Below are 18065 nucleotides of genomic sequence, written 5' to 3' on the forward strand. Positions count from 1 at the left end.
AATTATCATGTTGCTTCCCTTTGACTGTAATTTTTTGCATTTATTTTCTAATATGTTTTCAAATAACAGTTTTCTTATAATTTATATTACATTTTTATGTGTTTACATGGTTACATAATCTACAAAGTATGTAGATTTAGATGATGCTAATTCATATTTGGTAATAATTCTTTTCTATGCAATAAATTAGAATTGCAAATCATTCCACACATTTCCTTTGATTATTCTAATTTTTTGATTTGGAGGTGTAACATTTTCTTCTACTTGCATTTTTTCTACTACATATTAATACTATTTTCTTCTACATATCGAAAGAACTCACTAGAATTTTCTTGATTACTTAATTGGCTAATTTATTTTCATACTGAACTTTTGGTGTCATTACCAACCGAGTCACCTTCCTGACCTGCACTTTGTACTCTTCATGCAACTGATTATTATAGTCCGACCACAGAAGCAAGAACTGTCGTTGGCAGACTGCCAAGAATAGTCAATTCATGTTGAAGGGGAGAAAGAAATAAGGTGATGTATGAATTGATCACCAACACGCAGCAAAATCACGTGCTTAATACGTAAAATTTTCCAACTATTATACAAGCGAAATAGTTACCACTTTAAAAATTACAATGATCATAAAAGAGAAGTTAATTTTCAGACATGTAATAATTAAACACTCATCCCACAATACGGATTGATTACCCTATTATAGGAATGGATTCTCCTTCTTTTGGCATGCGCAGAAGTGTCAAAGGGTCTCGTATCTGTGGGCGTACTATATCAACATACATCTTGTGTTCTCCACAGTGCCATCTTCTTCCAGATTTTACACTTAATCTCTTTATTCGTTAATTTTACTCCTCCTTGTTTAGACTTTTCACCTTTGAAATACGCTTAGCCATTACTGCTGTTTAATACTCTTGATCAATACTCAGCAGCATCTGTGTCCTTTTCACTCAACTCCTCTTTTCACACTATAACTCCCAGTTGTCTCCTAAGCTGTACATAATCACATGCCTTGTAGCTCCACATATATTCCATTATTATAGAAGTTCTCATATGACTGACTGTAACCCAGGTGATTGCTTCATTATCATTCTCATCGACTGGAGGAAGATTAGATCTAGTTATACCATCAGGTGGTATAACGAGAATGAAGAGATAGCATCAGGGAATAAGGAGAATGAATTTCTCAATTCTAATCAATATTGCTGTAACTGAAATCAATAATAATGATTACCCTTTGTTTTCTCATTTAGCCAAGTTGCTTATACATTTCTTTTTCTCCACCTTCTGCATTCCCTGGTCTGTAGCAATATCCAGCTGAATATCTCATTCTATCAACCTGCACCTGGCTGATAGTCATACTGCTTCAAAACCACTGTCACTTTTTTCTTCTTGTATCTGAACCCTGCATGGACACATTCCCTTGCTATGATCATCAACACTCCCCCTCCCTTCTTGCCCTGCCTATCATCACGAAAAACATCACATCTTTCATTTCTATTCCTGTCAAGATATCATTCTCACCCAACCATGTTTCATTAAACTATTTTTGAGCAAATAAACTCAATCAGTGCAACAATTTCATCTCCCTTATTTTGGATACTCCTGGCATTCATAAATAAGCATAACAATTTATTTCTTGGTCCATAACCAATCCTACCCTTGCTGTCCCCTGATCTGTGACTTCTCCACAATTGCTCCTGACTGCTCATCCTTACCCTTTGTCATATGGGTTGCTGGCCTGGTTGACGGAGTGGTTACCGTACCCACTCTCCAACCAAAAAGCTGTGGGTTCAAATCCAGACATGGATGTTTCTGATTGTCTGTGAAAATACTAGTGGTGATGGTGATGGGCAGTAGATAGTGCAGTTCGCTGGAGTTGGTAGATTGAGTGATGGAGACAGAGTTGTAGAGTAGGTTCCCTCCCTCGATGAGTCCTTGGACTCCTTGGAGGTGTCACATAATAATAATATAGTTCCCATGTATTCCATTCCATTCCATTCCTATGTTGACCATCCCCATACATGCATTCAGTACTACTTTCAGAATTCACTCTCCTTACACTGTGTCTCTCTGACCTCCCTGGCCCACATAGTTTCCGTGTCCAAACTTGCATTCCTGTTCTCACATTTTCATCTCCATTCACAATAACATTGTTCTCCCTGGTTCACTCTCCTACTCATTTGCATCATCTCTGACTTCCATTAATACCTTGTTCACATCACTGATTATGCTTCCTACCAGCAGCCTTTCCAGGTGACTCACTCCAAAACCATTCATATGCAGTCATTCCTCTTATACAGTTCCATTTGTCCCCGAATCTCCAGTAAGGAATGAGAAGCAGTAGAGCCCGATCAAACAATTATTGGACGTTGCACCTCAATGTTTTGGAGACCTTCATAATACTAGAATTAGTTAGAGCAACATGTCAAGGGGAAGCACATATTTATTTAGACTTCTGGCATGACAAATAAGTATCTCATTGTATAATGCTTTATACAATGTATCTCAATTATACAATGTATCTCAAAATAAGTATCTCATTGTATAATGCTTTATACAATGAGATACAACTTTATACAACGACTCGATCGTCACTTGGTGTCGCACTGATTAGATGTCGGCTTGTCGAGAGCTCCTGAAAAGATTAGTATTATTTTGTGTTAACATTAGATATTTTACTAGAATTTTAAGTAGTATTGTTTGCTGTTTGTTTCTTGGTGTGTCTGTGCAATTTTTGCGTGTTTTCTGTTATTTTAATTATTATTTTTAAGAAAAGATAGCGTACACATGGCACCGATAAAGAAAAAAATGGCAGCCAGGTCGCTATGTTTGTTTAAAAGTTTTGATGTAAACGAATTTATGCAATGTGCTGTCTGTGAGATGTATGCCTTGCGAAGAGCGGTGGGAGTCTGGTTAGAAAGTGATAGTGGAGTTAATATGTGTAAAAAGTGTAAAGAGAATGAGGACTTCAAGCGTGTTTCATGTGTCGAGAGCGATATCGTTAACGATAGTCAGAATGTAGAAAATGGCGGTGTGCTAGAGAATTGCATGGTAGTGCCAGATAGGTGTGAGAGTGTCGCCGAAAATGTAAATGAAGGAAGAAACACAGAAATAATGGATGATTTGATCGATAATGAAAATGGTGAGATAAATGCGAGTAGCGAAATTGCCCGTTTGAATGGTGCGATACACAGAGCTAAAAGACAACTGGAGCGTATGGAAAATGTGTGTTGAACATACCGACAAATAACCGGCGGAAGTCTGTGATGGCAAATAATAGAATGTTCGCAAACGTCAGTAAAATGAAGGAGCGAGTGCTATATGGGGATTCGCTATTAAGAGGCGTAATAATCGAGAGTTTAACGAAGTCGTACCAGCCAGGTGCGAACATAAAGGACGTCAGCGAATCTATTCGACTGCAAAAACAGAGGGTGAAAGAGATGATAATCGTGGCAGGAACGAATGATTTGAAAGAGGACAAAATGGAAATGATAGAGGATGTGAGGGAGTTGTTTGAGGTAGCAAAAGAGAAGAGTGAGAGAGTTAGGATGGTGAGTATCTTACCGCGGTATGACAGCAAAGTGTTTAGAATGAGGGCCGTAATTGCCAATGACTTTATGCGTGGGTTATGCATGGAGAGTGGTGTGGAATTTGTGGATGTGTGGAATGAGTTCGATGTTCGAAAGGACTTATATAAGATGGATGGGTTGCATTTGAATGGAGTTGGTGTACGGAGACTTGAAAGAGTGTTGATGAATGATGTGGAAGTGGATGTACAGACGCAGGGAAACTAGATTTATTAAGGGGGGGGGTAGATATGCAGACTTTAGGGGGGAAGTTAAGTGTATGAATGAGTATATTATGCCCAAGCGAGTACGACAGACAACAAATCAGAATGGGATAGTTATTATAAGGCATCAAAGTAGGGATGGGACAAATGGGCTTCTGCAATTCATGTACACTAATGCCAGGAGTATTAGGAACAAGAAGGAAGAGTTTTTGGCCATGGTTGGCACTTCCAGGCCACAGGTTGTCGGCATTAGTGAAACATGGCTGACAGAAGATGATAAAGCTAGTGGGATTGAATGCGACGGGTATAGCGTGTTCAGGAGTGACAGGGTGAATAAAACGGGGGGAGGAGTGTTATTGATGATAGCTGATGATCTTCAGCCAAGGAGTATAGAAGTTGAACTGCATGATGCGGAAAAAAGCACATTTGAGGCTGTTTGGTGTGAGATAGAATCCAGCAGAACAAAATATACAATTGGGTGCTGCTATAGACCGGGTGATGGAGTGGATGGTGGGGATAGTATGCATAAGCAAATAGAAGAAATGAGTGGAAGGAGGGTAATTATTATGGGTGATTTCAATTATGGTAACATTGACTGGAAAGAGGAGAGGGCACGTGGGAATAAGGAATTGGATTTTATGTGGTTATTAAGGGACAACTATCTACGGCAACATGTATTGGAAAATACCAGGGGGGCAGAGAGTGCTGGACCTAGTAATTGCAACTGAGAATGTGGCTGTAACGAACATGACCATGTTGCCACCAATTGGTGAGAGTGACCATAAGGTCATGACTTGGGAGGTGGCTAAAGGAGTCGAATTTACACTTAAGACAGGGTACATGTGGAATTATCAGGCTGGAAAGTATGACAAGCTTAGGAGTGTGATTAGTTCAGTGCCATGGCATGTACATCTGCAAGGACTAGAAGTTGATAGTGCATGGGAGGCAGTTAAGAAGTGTTTGTATGAAGCAATGGCTAACTGTATACCTAGAGTCCGAATAATAAATCAAGTAGGGATTAAATGGATGAATAACACCATTAAGCTTGAGCTGCAAAAAAAGAAATAACTATGGAGAGAATTTAAGGAGAAAGGTGACCATCAGGTGCAGGAACAGTATAAAGCTCAGGCCAGGATGGTAACAAGGGTGGTAAGAAAAGCAAAAGCAGATTACGAAAGGAAATTGGCCACACAGGCTAAAGAGAATCCCAAACAGTTTTTTCAATATGTTGCAAGTAAAAGGAAAAATGCTCATGTTAGAATGATCTTAAAAAATGCTGAGGGTAGGGAGGTAACCGAATCAGTCGATATTGTGGAATTACTGAGCGAGCACTTTGCAAGAGTATATCATCCAGGTGGTGACTTTGCAGGAATGGAAGAACCAACAGCTTATACTGGAATTGTGATGAATGAAGTAGAGGTAACTAGTCTATTACAGAACCTCAATGTCAATATATCTGTGGGATTGGATGGTATATCAGCTCGTGTCGTAAGTGAAGTCGCCAAAGAATTGTCAGTGCCCTTGACCATTTTGTTTAATTTGAGCCTCAGGACTGGGTCAGTCCCAAGGGGGTGGAAAGAGGGGAAAATAGTTCCACTGCACAAAGGTGGTTCCAAGGCTGCTGTTGAAAATTACCGGCCAATCAGCATAACAGGAATCATTATCAAGGTCTTAGAGAAAATAGTCAAGAGGAAAATACAAGATTGGATAGAAGAAAACAGGATACTGTATCGGGAACAGCATGGTTTTGTGAAGGGTAGGTCATGCCTCAGTAACTTGCTCACGTATTATAACACAGTGACGGCTGAACTGGATAAGGGTAATAGGTTTACAGTGATTCTACTGGACCTTGCCAAGGCCTTTGACAGGATACCACATGGAATTCTAATCAGTAAATTGCAGCATATGGGAATGGACATAGGGTTGGTGAGATGGATAGGAGGGTGGTTGACGGAGAGATATCAGAGAGTGGTTTACTCAGGAGTAGAGTCCACAAGACGGCCTGTGACTAGTGGTGTGCCACAAGGATCTGTTCTTGGACCACTGCTGTTTAATTTGTTCATAAATGATATAGGAAAGGATCTGAGAGGAACAGTTCATTTGTTTGCGGATGATGCGAAGTTGGGTAGGGCAATAGTGAATGCAGATGACGTCAAAATTTTGCAGGATGATTTGGATAGATTGGAGGTCTGGGCTAAGGAGAATGGATGTCAGTTTAATGTGGCAAAATGTAAGATTATGCATTTTGGGGTGAAAAGATTGGTGGCAGTTTACTGCATTGGTGGAACCGTGCTCCAGGAAATTGATGAGGCATGAGATTTAGGAGTGTTGGTGGATAAGGAATTGAAATTTAGGGGACACATTGCAAAAGTGGCCAAATCAGCTCATCAAATCACTTGGTTGCTGAAGAATACGTTGACAAGCAGAGACAAGCAGGTTATTGTTCCTCTGTATCGAGCCTTGATAAGACCCCATCTAGACTACTGTGCTCAGATTTGGTCACCTAGGTTTCTTCTTGATGGGGAGGAGGTGGAGAGGATCCAGAGGCGAGTGACCAAGATGATAGCAGGTCTGTGGAATGAACCATATGAGAACAGGTTGAGGATTTGTGGATTGCAAAAATTGGTTGATAGGCGGAGGAGGGGAGATATGATTGAGATATTCAAATTACTGAAGGGTTTCTATAAAATTAATTCAGAAGATATTTTTGAGAACAGGGCTGGTTGTGGGAGGACTAGGGGACATCCATGGAAACTGGGCAAAAGTGTGGTTAGTAAGGGTGTTAGAGCTGGGTTCTTTACTTTTAGAGTAGTGAATGAATGGAATGCGCTCCCTGAGTCTGTAGTGGATGCTGTGACAGTGAATGAGTTTAAGGCGAGGTATGATAGATACTGTATGAATGTCAAATAGTTGTGATGAATATGATTTGGGGCCTCCCTCGAAGAGTCTAATGACTCCCTGGAGTTGCCCATAATAATAGTAATAATAATAATAATAATAATAATGCTTTAATGGAATACATGTGAACTTCTATTCACACATATGGACACTTCATTAATTTGGGAAATGAATATTGAGAAAATGCAAATGTAAGTTGTCAGTTTAATGTGGGATGATAGCTATTAGAAGAGGCCAGAGGATTATAAGTTTCAGAAGAGGAATGTACAGCTTACATAAAAGATTTTTGTGTGATAGTGAAGAGTGTGGATGGACAAGGGTCAACTTCATTACCTGTAAGTTGACTAAAGATATAGAAAGAAAAGCAGTTAGTACTAAGTTCTTTGCATAATGAGCGAAAGATTAAGTACATTGATTAAACAAATTTAAGGAAAAAGGGATCCTTAGTCAGAAGACTGATTTCTTGTGATCAGTCTTCTGACTATATGGAAGTTGAATGCTAATGATAATAATAATTATTGCATATCAAGACATTCTTATTATTCTTATTATTGTTATGTGACACCTCCAGGGACTCCAGAGACTCATCAAGGGAGGGTACCGACTCTACAGCTCTCTGTCTTTACCCTCAATCCACCAACTACAATGAACTGCAACTACCATCATGCACACCAATGCCATCTACCACCCACCACTAGTATTTTCAAAGACAATCACAAACATCCATGCCCATGGTGGGATTCAAATCCGGCCATTTGGCTGGAGAGCGGATATGCTAACCACTTGGCCTACCAGGCCAGCCTTTTTATCAATCTTGGTGGATACAGTCAATGTTCACTATAGCAAACTCATTGGGATCATAGGAGTAGTTTTTTTTATACTGATTAGTTGCTATAATAAATTTATTTAAACTCAGCATTATACTAATATAGCTTGGTTGAAACTTTTCAGCAGTTTGTTATAATGGTAGTGTTTCCTATGGTGAATCTAAGCTATTAACTATTGAAAAATGCATTTCAATAGTTAATATTGAAATAATAATTCCTGGCTAGTTGGAATTCTCACTTAGATTTTTACACTTCATTGATTAGTACCATCCTATAACCTCATTTAAAGAAGGTGGTCATTTACTGAAAATATATCTGAAAGTTACTAAATGGCATTGCATAGCACTTTAGTATTATATACATGCTCTTATAAAGATAGTAGAAATGTCCACGGACAAATTTTAAGGCCTTTAAAATTAGTTTTTACTGTATATAACCTCTTTAATAATTTTTGTATTTCTGTTGTTACTAATGATTTTGTAGCATATGATATATAACGTGCAGTAGATTCTATTCCTGTTTTGTAACCATATTATAATCAAGCATATATAAACAATAGGTTGTGTATGAAGTTAACTAATAACTGTTTTTTTTTCTTTTTTTATAAAATGGATAAAAATGAGAATATTTCTTGTGTATCAACGCATTTTATATCTGTTGTTCTTGCAACCATAATCTATTTTTTTTTAAACATTTGTGTATGCACTCATATTTATGTAACTATTCTATCTGTGCTTCATTCTATCAGTTCCCATAGAAAATCTTCTATTACTTGTTTAATTTCATTTGCCTTCAGATATTCAAAGTCGTCCATGTTTTATTATTATTATTATTTGTAATTATTATAATCAGATCTCCATGAAGCCAAAGACTCAGTGTGGGAGATTCCACTATGACATACAAAGCTCATCAAACCAATCATTCGCTGTTTATGCACTCACTATACTCTCCAATGATACATTCTACTAACCAACCACTCTCGATGCAAAAAAACAGCTCCTACTCCCCTACTCATACTCTCCATATACAGTTTTCAGGAATGGCCTCTTGTTCTACCCCATTCTATGCAAAATTTTTCAGCAATCTGGTAACACCCCTTATCAATTTATATCTCAATCATATACCCCCTCAACCATACAGACTTTATAAATTACATTTTCTCCCAATCTTTCCTCATACTTAACATTCCAGAGAGCAGACAATACTTAATTCTTTTGTTCCTCTTGAAAACCAAGTAACCAAATATCATAGAAATCCATATGGGGATCGATCAAGGTTTTATAGAAGGAAACATTAATCTCCTTACTTTGACTTATCAGGGTTCTGTGCATCCATCGCCTTAATCAGTTGTTATCCTCATAATTTTAACAATGTACCCCCTAAATTTTATGTCCTTGTCCACTCACTCCCATATCCCTTATCTCATCTATTTCCTGTGAGATGTCTAAACCAACTGTATACTCTGCATCCCATCTTTACTTTCCAAAATTTAAAACCTTACACTTTGCAGCATTAAACTGCAACATTGAACATGTACACACACACACACACACACACACACACACACACACACACACACACACACACACACACACACACACACACACACACACACACACACACTATTCAAATCCTCCTGTAAAGCCATAACATATACTCAACTCCTCAAAATTGTCCCCACCTTTGCATCATCTGTGTAAACATCCAAGTATCATTAACACACAAGTAAAAAGTGGTTAGTGTACCCACTCTCCAACCAACAGGTCGTAAGTTAGAATCCTGATGTGGTTGTTTCTGATTGTCTTTAAGTAGGAGATGAAGTTCATCGCCCAGTGTGAGACCACCACTCTGCTTATTAGAGGCATGAAGCAGTTTAAAAAAGTTCCATGTTTGGTCTCTAGAGGGGGGGGGTTAGACTATGTAAAAAAATATAAAAAAATTACAAAAAATATATATATAAAATTAATAAAATTGGAAAACAAAAATTCTTAGCCATCCACAGTACAAATGTACTATGGGTTTACTAATAACCTTTTATGGGTGAGAACCACATAAAAAATAAAAAATAAATAAAAAAACTATGGTCTAGGTTTAATTTTATTTCAAAAAATTTAAACCCCATTAAAATAAATATTATTATTTTTAATGAAAACAATCCAGTTCTTCTCCAAAAATTTACTGAAAATAATGAGTATTTTAACTATTAAAAAATAATAATTATGATTTGGAAACTATATTATTAATAGTCATATTGGTCAAGTTATAAAATCATCACATCAGATTATGGCATGTCCATTGTATAGAGCTTTAATCAAGCCTCATGGATTACTATGTGCAAATTTGGTCACCTGGTTTTCACAGGGAATGAGGATATGTTCGAAAGGCACTAAATAAAATTGACTGATTTGGTTTCCAGTCTGTGGTACATGGGATATGAGGATGGATTGAGAGGGTGCCATTTACCTGAATAGGAGTAGAGTTATGATTGAGTTGGGAAGGAATTGTTACCCGGTTAATGTGAAAGAGATTTTTCCTCCTGTATCCCTGGAAACAGTATAAAGGAGGATGGGAAGAAGTGGGGGGGTGAGTAGTAGGTTATTTGAAAATGAAGAGTGGTTGGTGAGTGGAATGCATTGCCTGAGAGTGGTGTGAGTGTGAAAGCTTTGAATTCGTTTAAGGCACAGTTTGATGAACTTTGTGTGTCATAGTAAGGACCACCAAAATGAGACTTTTGACTTCTTTATGGAGGTTCAGTGCCAATAATAATAATAATAATATCATTGCTTCTAAGTTTAATATGCTGACATTGCTTAATCAACTAACATACACATATACATACTTATATCAGTCAATAATGATGACTTATTTATAGGCTGGTTTGTTTTAATTCGTATCTTATACTTTATATTTGTTTATTATTTTATATTTTCACAAAACTGGTTCCCTTCTACCCATTTTCAAGCTATCCAGAAGTTTTCCATCTATCAGTAGCTAATTTTCTTTTTAATTTGTATTTATTTATATCTCTGTATTATATTTATTTATTGTATGCAGCTGTACAAAAAAAACAATATATAATGCTAACTTAATTTCTTATAATTCTACATAGAAGGGGAGGGGAAAAGATATAACTCATTTTAGAAGAGTCTGAAGCAGATTGGAGTTGCTTGTATTTATTCATTAGAATATTACATTGCTTCAAACAGATGCTGTCATTCTAATTTTCTAATTTTTTTCTTAATTTATTAATGTACTTCATATAGTTCTCAGATATCAGAAAGTTTTCTGTGGTTAAGAGGCATTCGAATTGTGAAAGTGATTTTTCATTCCTTCTGCTTAGGGAAATAGGCCTCACATTTGCTTTATATAATGGTATATAAAGCATTTATTTCATTTCTGTAAAATTATGGAGACTACAACTATGTTAGAAATAATTACTTTAATTTCCCGACATTTTGACCTTTGTATAGCCAGCAAAGGTTGATCGATTGTAGAGCCTCTGCTACTAATGGCTCGCAAAAAGTTAAGCAAGCTTGAGCACGGTTAGTAGTTGGAAGGAATCAATCATTCGATGCTGTTGGCACACTCTCCCTCGATGAGTCTTTGGACTCCCTGGAGGTGTCACATAATAATAATAATAATAATTATTATTATTATTATATATTTAGAGTATACACATATAATATAACAATACAATATATACAATATATTCTTCAGATGATGACCTTAATTATGACGGTCAAAACATCAGGAAATTAATTATTCCTAACACAGTTGTAGTCTCCATAATTTTACTGAAATGAATGCTGATCAGCATGTAACACTAAAGGAAAGCTTTTTTTTTTTACTTTCATGCTCTTATCAGTATATAGAAAAACTTCTCTAAATTTCTGGTAAGGTTGGTAAGGTTGGTTTCTTTTCATTAAGAAAAGAACTCGAAAGAATGCAACTTCACAAATTAATAAGAAATGTTTCCTGTTTTGGATATTGAATGCTTTTAATGTGTTTTGAATGGTATATAAGTTTGCTCCCTTATTAATGTGAGTTATATTCATCATTTGCTTTGCTGGTTAACTATTGTAACTTCTGATTTTCTCTGCTAGTCTTTGATAGTATGTTTCAGTTAAGTAATATGGACTGTTTTTGCCATTGTATACCAGGACTGTCTTCCTGATTGTCAACTTCAGATACCATTGCAGAAAATGTCTTAATTTTTTGTAACAGTGGTCTAGGATAAGACTATTGTGATAATCGTTTTTTTTTATTATTAATTTATAATGCAGCAGTGGCAATAATATGCTTTATTTGAATTAAAAGCTGCATAGATTAATGTTTTAATTCAGTATTATAAGCAATTTTAAAAAATTTAAAAATATCGCGTCCGCTGTAATAAACCTCCTTTAGCATTTGCCTTCATCTCCTTCACAGTCACAAATCTACAGTCCCAGACAAGTCTGGGAAGGCACAGTGCTAACAGGCAGAAGAATTCAAGTAAACCTCGTTCCCAGGGTAACCCATCTACGCCACTAACATCCCCTAATGGTCGTGGTGGACACAGTGGCCCTGGCGCCTTTACAAGGTGAGGGCACAATCTGTGTGTCCTGCATGTCTACTCAATGTATCTTCTTTGAAGGTGGGAAATGGAATTATTTCTGCACCTTGTTTTTCTTAACACGTGCTGGTGTTCTGGAACGCTCATGTGACGTAACCATGTTTTTGTGAAGTCTGAGATATCGTCAAGTGTTCTTTAGTACACCTATTGCACATTTTAACTTTGTTGTAATTGTTGATATTACTTTTAAACATTAAACTTTAAAAAGATATTTTTGTGCTGTATTGATTAGTTGCTTTTAACTGTGCCAAATTTTGATATGTGTGTTATTGTTTAATTAAAAATTTTAACATGAATTTTAAACTTAAAATATTAATATATATAATTTATATTAATTATTTTGAAATTTTTAAATGATATATATAAACAGAAAAGTAAAATGGTATGTGAGGCAAAATTAAACTTTCTCTTAAAGTAATAGAAATATATAATTAAATTAGAAGGGTTGCTTGAGCTGTATTTGTTGTGTGTGTTTGTGAAGGGTACTGCACTGGGTAAACTGCCAGTTTATTGTATGGATGTTGGCTCGTGTATTGGCACCTATCACTCGACACCATGGTCTTTTAACAAGCTTCGTCCTCAGTGTGCACCGTTCTTTGATCACACTCTTCTCCCTTTGCCGTCTCTTTCCAGTCCCATATCTGGCACCCCGCAGGGCCAACGGATGCCCGCGCCCAACATGTATGCTGGCTTACACCTTGCCTATGAAGTGAAAAAGCTCATGTATGCCTCTCTTCTTTCACTTTCTACCTTCTGTTTTTTTTTATTTTTCATTTCTTTTACTATGAATGCCCTCTAGTGTAGCATCTCTGTCAGTTTTCATTAAATAGAGAAAAATTAATGACAAGAAAGAAAAAACATTAAAAACATAATTAATTGGAAATATTGGTTACCAGAGAAAGTCCTTTTCAGTAGTAGTAAAATAAAATATTTATTACTTTAGTAAACATAATACACAATAGGGCATTCTAGTGATGTCAATATTTAATTCTCCATTTCATGGTTCTAGTTCCTTGGTGGAATTTCATGCATGTTTCGTTATATATATATATATTTATTTATTTATTTTGCATTCTTTCAATTATTACCCTCAGCCTGTTGCTAGCGCAAATTCTGTTAAATTATTTTGTTTACATTATTATAGAAATATTTAAAATTATGCAGTTTAATAGTAGTGGGTGGTAGATGTGAATATTCTGCTTTAGTAATTGCTGAAACTTCCAAAATTCCTTATGCATGATGCATGATGCATGGCATGATTGGAAAGAGAACATGGCTGCCTGAAATTTTGCCACCCACTTATTGATTATGAAGTACTTTGATTAAGTCTGTAGCTGCCATTTTAAGATTAGCATTATTGAATAATTCATGTTTTATTTAATATTTTTACTGTGTATATACAATAACTGATTAATTAACTGAAATCTGTTAAAAATATGAAATGATTTTCTATGTTTATAAAATATGTTAACTATATTTCAAAAATATAAAGAGCAGTAGACACTTAATTATCATTTGGATTATCATTGGCAGTTCACTTATATAGTTTCTTTGATTTTCACACCTTACTCATTTTTTTAGCTGCATTGAAATACATTTATAAATGCACATTATTATTTGCCTATATTCACCACAAATGGCTTTTTGCACATTATTGCATTTTATAACCTAAACGTTTTCAATAAAAGTATTAATTATGCAAATAAAAAGAATTCAATAACATATTAAATAAAATTATTAATTATGCAAATAAAAAATTCTTTGTCCTTGTTCTTCCAATTATTAAAAGAAAGAAAGAAAGAAAAATTATAGCAACTAATATTTGCTTTAATTATATTCATTTTTGTATAATTTATATAAGAAATGCATGATTTTTTTTCATCTTTCTTTATGTGACACATGTATTTTCTCTTTGCCCATGAGAACAGATAATTAAGTTTCTACTCTATCTTCTTTAAATTATAAAAATGCTGATAATTGGTTCACAGTAATGAAATTTATTAAATAAAAGTGTAAAATAATCATGTTTAATATCTAATGTAATATAAAGAATATAAATATTCATGTATAAGATGTATTGCAATCGGCTAATCTAATAATCAGTAATTATTAAGTATACATAATAAAAATTTACATTTTAAAAGTAAAATTTTTGAATTTTCAAAAATCATATTGTAGATAATATTCTATACAGAACGCATGTAGCTTTGGTAATTTTGCATTTTTATTTTATATAGTAATTTAGGATAATAACTGTGCATTATTTTAATAAAACTTGTGTGTTTAAATATTGGCAATGAACAGTATTGTGGCAGCAGAAATAAGTTATCCCAGAATTTAGATTAGTCCTGCCTTGCAGTTTATCCTCCTCCATACCTGCCTACCTGTTTCATACCAAGATGTAGTTAGTGGTCTTGCTTGCTTGGTTATGGCTATTTTTATGCTTTTGTTTCTTTATTTATGTCTACAAATATATATGAATACAACGAAAACATGGCCCATAGGCTGAATTCTTTTTCCCCCTGTGTATTTAATAACAGGCCTACAAGCCGCCCCAGTGGGAACAATGGCACTGCGAATCAGGATCGGACCTTCCCAGTAGGACTTGCAGATGACCAATCAAAGGACTTCGACTTCGAAAAAACTGAAATGAAATATGATTCAACAGGAATGTTTCACTGGTGTGCAGCAAAAGCCATTGAAGATTGCATTTTAGTAAGTGACTGTTTTCCTTTTAAAACGTTTTTGTCAACTCTCTATGGATTGCAGATTCCTTATAATATCAAAAGTGGGATTTAATAAATAAAATATTATGACAGAACTGAAAAAGCTTTTAGTTCTCTCATAAGATATTTCATTATCCTTTTCTCCTTGATTAGACAAAGTGACAGTGTGAAACTTGTCAGATACCACCCATAAACACAGACCTAAGAATCATGTGTACTCTTGTATTTAAACAAAATTACCTGGTTTTTCCAGCTGTGGCATTCAGATGAACATAGTAAAATTTTTCTAATATGAATCTGAGGTAAACAAGAATTTTGGATTTCATATTAATGAGTGGATTATTTTATATACACACACACACACACACACACACACACACACACACACACACACACACACACACACACACACAGGGGCGGTTCATCTATAGGGGCCGGGCCCCACCTTTTTTTGTATAACTAGCCCAATAATTGCAGTTTTAAAAAATATGTTTCTTGTAATTATTATTTTTTAATCTATTTCCAACACATTTTATTGTGTTGGAAAACACAATAAAATTTGTTTTCCAACACAACATTCGTGGCAATATTGTATAATGCGACATAGTACAGTCTCTGGGGCCAGCCACGGCTGGCCCTATTTTATATGTGTAGAACACAGGGCATGTATAGGGTAAGTGCACTAGCGAACATGTTTATCCAAGCGCAACACTTATCTTGAGGCCAGTTTAGTCTGGCCCAGTCACTGCGTTTGTACGTAAATAGCAGGCGATTCTTTCATTGTCTTATTATTTATTCGCCTTGTTGATCTGTTTTATTTGTTTTTAGTGTGTTTAATTATTGTTGTCGTTTTATTGTTTTTCATCATCATCATCATCATCAAATTCCTGCCATGTACCCTCAAGGGGTGTACAGGATATGACAGTACTACATGAAAAAATTACATCATTACTAACTTCCTATCTACAATTTTCCTCCAAATCAGTCTGTTACTTGTCAAGACTCCAACATTATCAGATCTCATATTTCTATCGTCTAAGGCACTTTGTACCGTATCAATCCACCTATATCTTGATCTTCATCTGGGTCGTTTTCCTGCCAACCTGGCAGAGAACACTTGTTTTGCTAATCTTTCCTCTCCCATTTTATTTAAGTGACCATACCACCTGAGATTAGCTCTGCTAACGCATTCCTGGATGCTGACAATGTCAAGTTCTTTCCTAATATCCTCATTTTTAATATGATATTGACATTGATGCCATCTGTTCACACCTCTAATCAATCCACCTATATCTTGGTCTTCCTCTGGGTCGTTTTCCTGCCAACCTGGCAGAGAACACTTGTTTTGCTAATCTTTCCTCTCCCATTCTATTTAAGTGACCATACCATCTGAGATTAGCTCTGCTAATGCATTCCTGGATGCTGACAATGTCAAGTTCTTTCCTAATATCCTCATTTTTAATATGATATTGACATTGATGCCATCTGTTCACACCTCTAATCTTTCTCAGGACTCTCATATCTGCAGTCTCTAGTCTTTGGTCAAGTGTTTTACTTCTGACCCAGCTCTCAGATCCATAAGTTAAAACTGGTTTGAACACTGTCTTGTATACAGCTAATTTAGTGTTCTGACTAATTTCTCTCTTATTCCATATGAATTTATTCAGTTGACTTCCCACCATATCAGCTTTGCTGATTCTGTTGACTATTTCTATATTTAATTTACCATCTTCAGTAAAAATCGTGCCTAAGTAGCTGAAATGTTTTACTTGTTCCACAGGTTCTCCATTCACAACACAGTTGACATTTTCAATGATTCTGCCCATTTTCATTGTCTTTGTCTTTTTATTGCTGACCTTCATACCATATCTATTACAATAGCTATTCAATTTAGTCAGAGAATCTTGCAGACTTGTAGCGGATTTATTTAGAAGTATAACATCATCCGCATAAAGCAAAGAGCTGACATTAACATCTCCAATTTTGATATCATGTTTAATACCACTTTCCTTCATAATGTGATCCATATAGATAATGAATAACAAAGGGGATAATGTACATCCTTGTCTCACACCAGATTTAACATTAAACCATCTTCCTGTACTTTCTTCAATTCTAACTGCTGACTTACAACTCAAATAAAGATTAAATATTGCTTGATATAATACCCCATTGACACCATATAACTGCAGCATATTGAAAAGCTTCTCTCTTGGCACCTTGTCATATGCCTTTTCCAAATCGACAAAACTTAAATACAGATCTTTGTTATATTCCCATGCTTTCTCGACTATTTGTCGTAAAGTGAAGATTTGATCCTGACAGCCTCTATTTGACCTGAATCCAGCTTGTTCTTCACCAAGCTTTTCTTCCAAAATTCTTCTCAAGCGTTTCTCAAGTATACTGGCATAAATCTTGCCAAGAACACTCAGTAGGGAAATACCTCTGTAATTCTTACATTCAGTTTTATTTCTATTTTTATATATGTGTATATTAGAGCTCTACTCCAATAATCAGGAATTCGTCCCTCTGTCCAGGCCTTCTGAACTATGCAGAGCAGCCACTGTAAGACTTTTATACCACCATACTTCAGCATTTCTGGTCGAATATCATCTACTCCTGCTGCCTTTCCACATTTAAAGCCTTTGATGGCTTTTTCTACTTCAAGTATGGATATGTATTCCTGACTGCATGCCTGGTCAGTGTTTTTTATCACTGTGCTGTCATCACTGCTTGTTTCATTTAGCAGTTTTTCAAAGTATTTACTCCATACTTCAAGGATATATTTTTCTCCCATTTTCATGTCACCTTTATTATCTCTAACTCCTTTTGCAGCACTCTTTCCTCCATTCCTAAGCTTCTTCAACAACCTCCAGAATATTTTCCCGCCTTCTTGATATTTATTTTCTATATTCTTGCCAAAGTCCTCCCATGACCTTTATTTAGCTAGTTTTACACACTGTTTAGCTTTCTTACATTTGTCTCAATATTCTGTAAGAGTAAAAGCTGACTTATTTGCCAGGAACTTTTGATATGCTTTCTTCTTTTCCTTCACTGCCTCTTTAACTTCCTGTGTCCACCAGGGAGTTCTGATTTTTTTATCCTTGCACAAAACCTCACCACATGCCTCTCTGGCAGAATCAATCAATGTTTCCTTCAGTTTGCCACTGAATCTCCAAGGTTTGATTCCTGTTCTCAAACTCTTT

At 35.7% G+C, this 18065-nt stretch overlaps 1 protein-coding gene across 5 annotated transcripts in view; it reads left to right on the top strand.

Annotated features, from left to right (window-relative positions):
- Positions 1–18065, top strand: part of slo (calcium-activated potassium channel slo) — an 880402-nt gene that overhangs the window by 596354 nt on the left and 265983 nt on the right. For all 5 annotated transcript variants that reach the window (XM_090404400.1, XM_090404403.1, XM_090404399.1 and 2 more), the window contains 2 exons: positions 11950–12100; positions 14674–14848. In XM_090404400.1, the coding sequence (XP_090260526.1) occupies positions 11950–12100; positions 14674–14848 (326 nt within the window). The remainder of the gene's footprint in view (positions 1–11949; positions 12101–14673; positions 14849–18065) is intronic.

This window comes from Typopeltis vanoorti, chromosome 14 (assembly GCF_054136105.1).
Source record: "Typopeltis vanoorti isolate ZY-2024b chromosome 14, IOZ_Tvanoo_1.0, whole genome shotgun sequence".
Taxonomy (NCBI): Eukaryota; Metazoa; Arthropoda; class Arachnida; order Uropygi; family Thelyphonidae; genus Typopeltis; species Typopeltis vanoorti.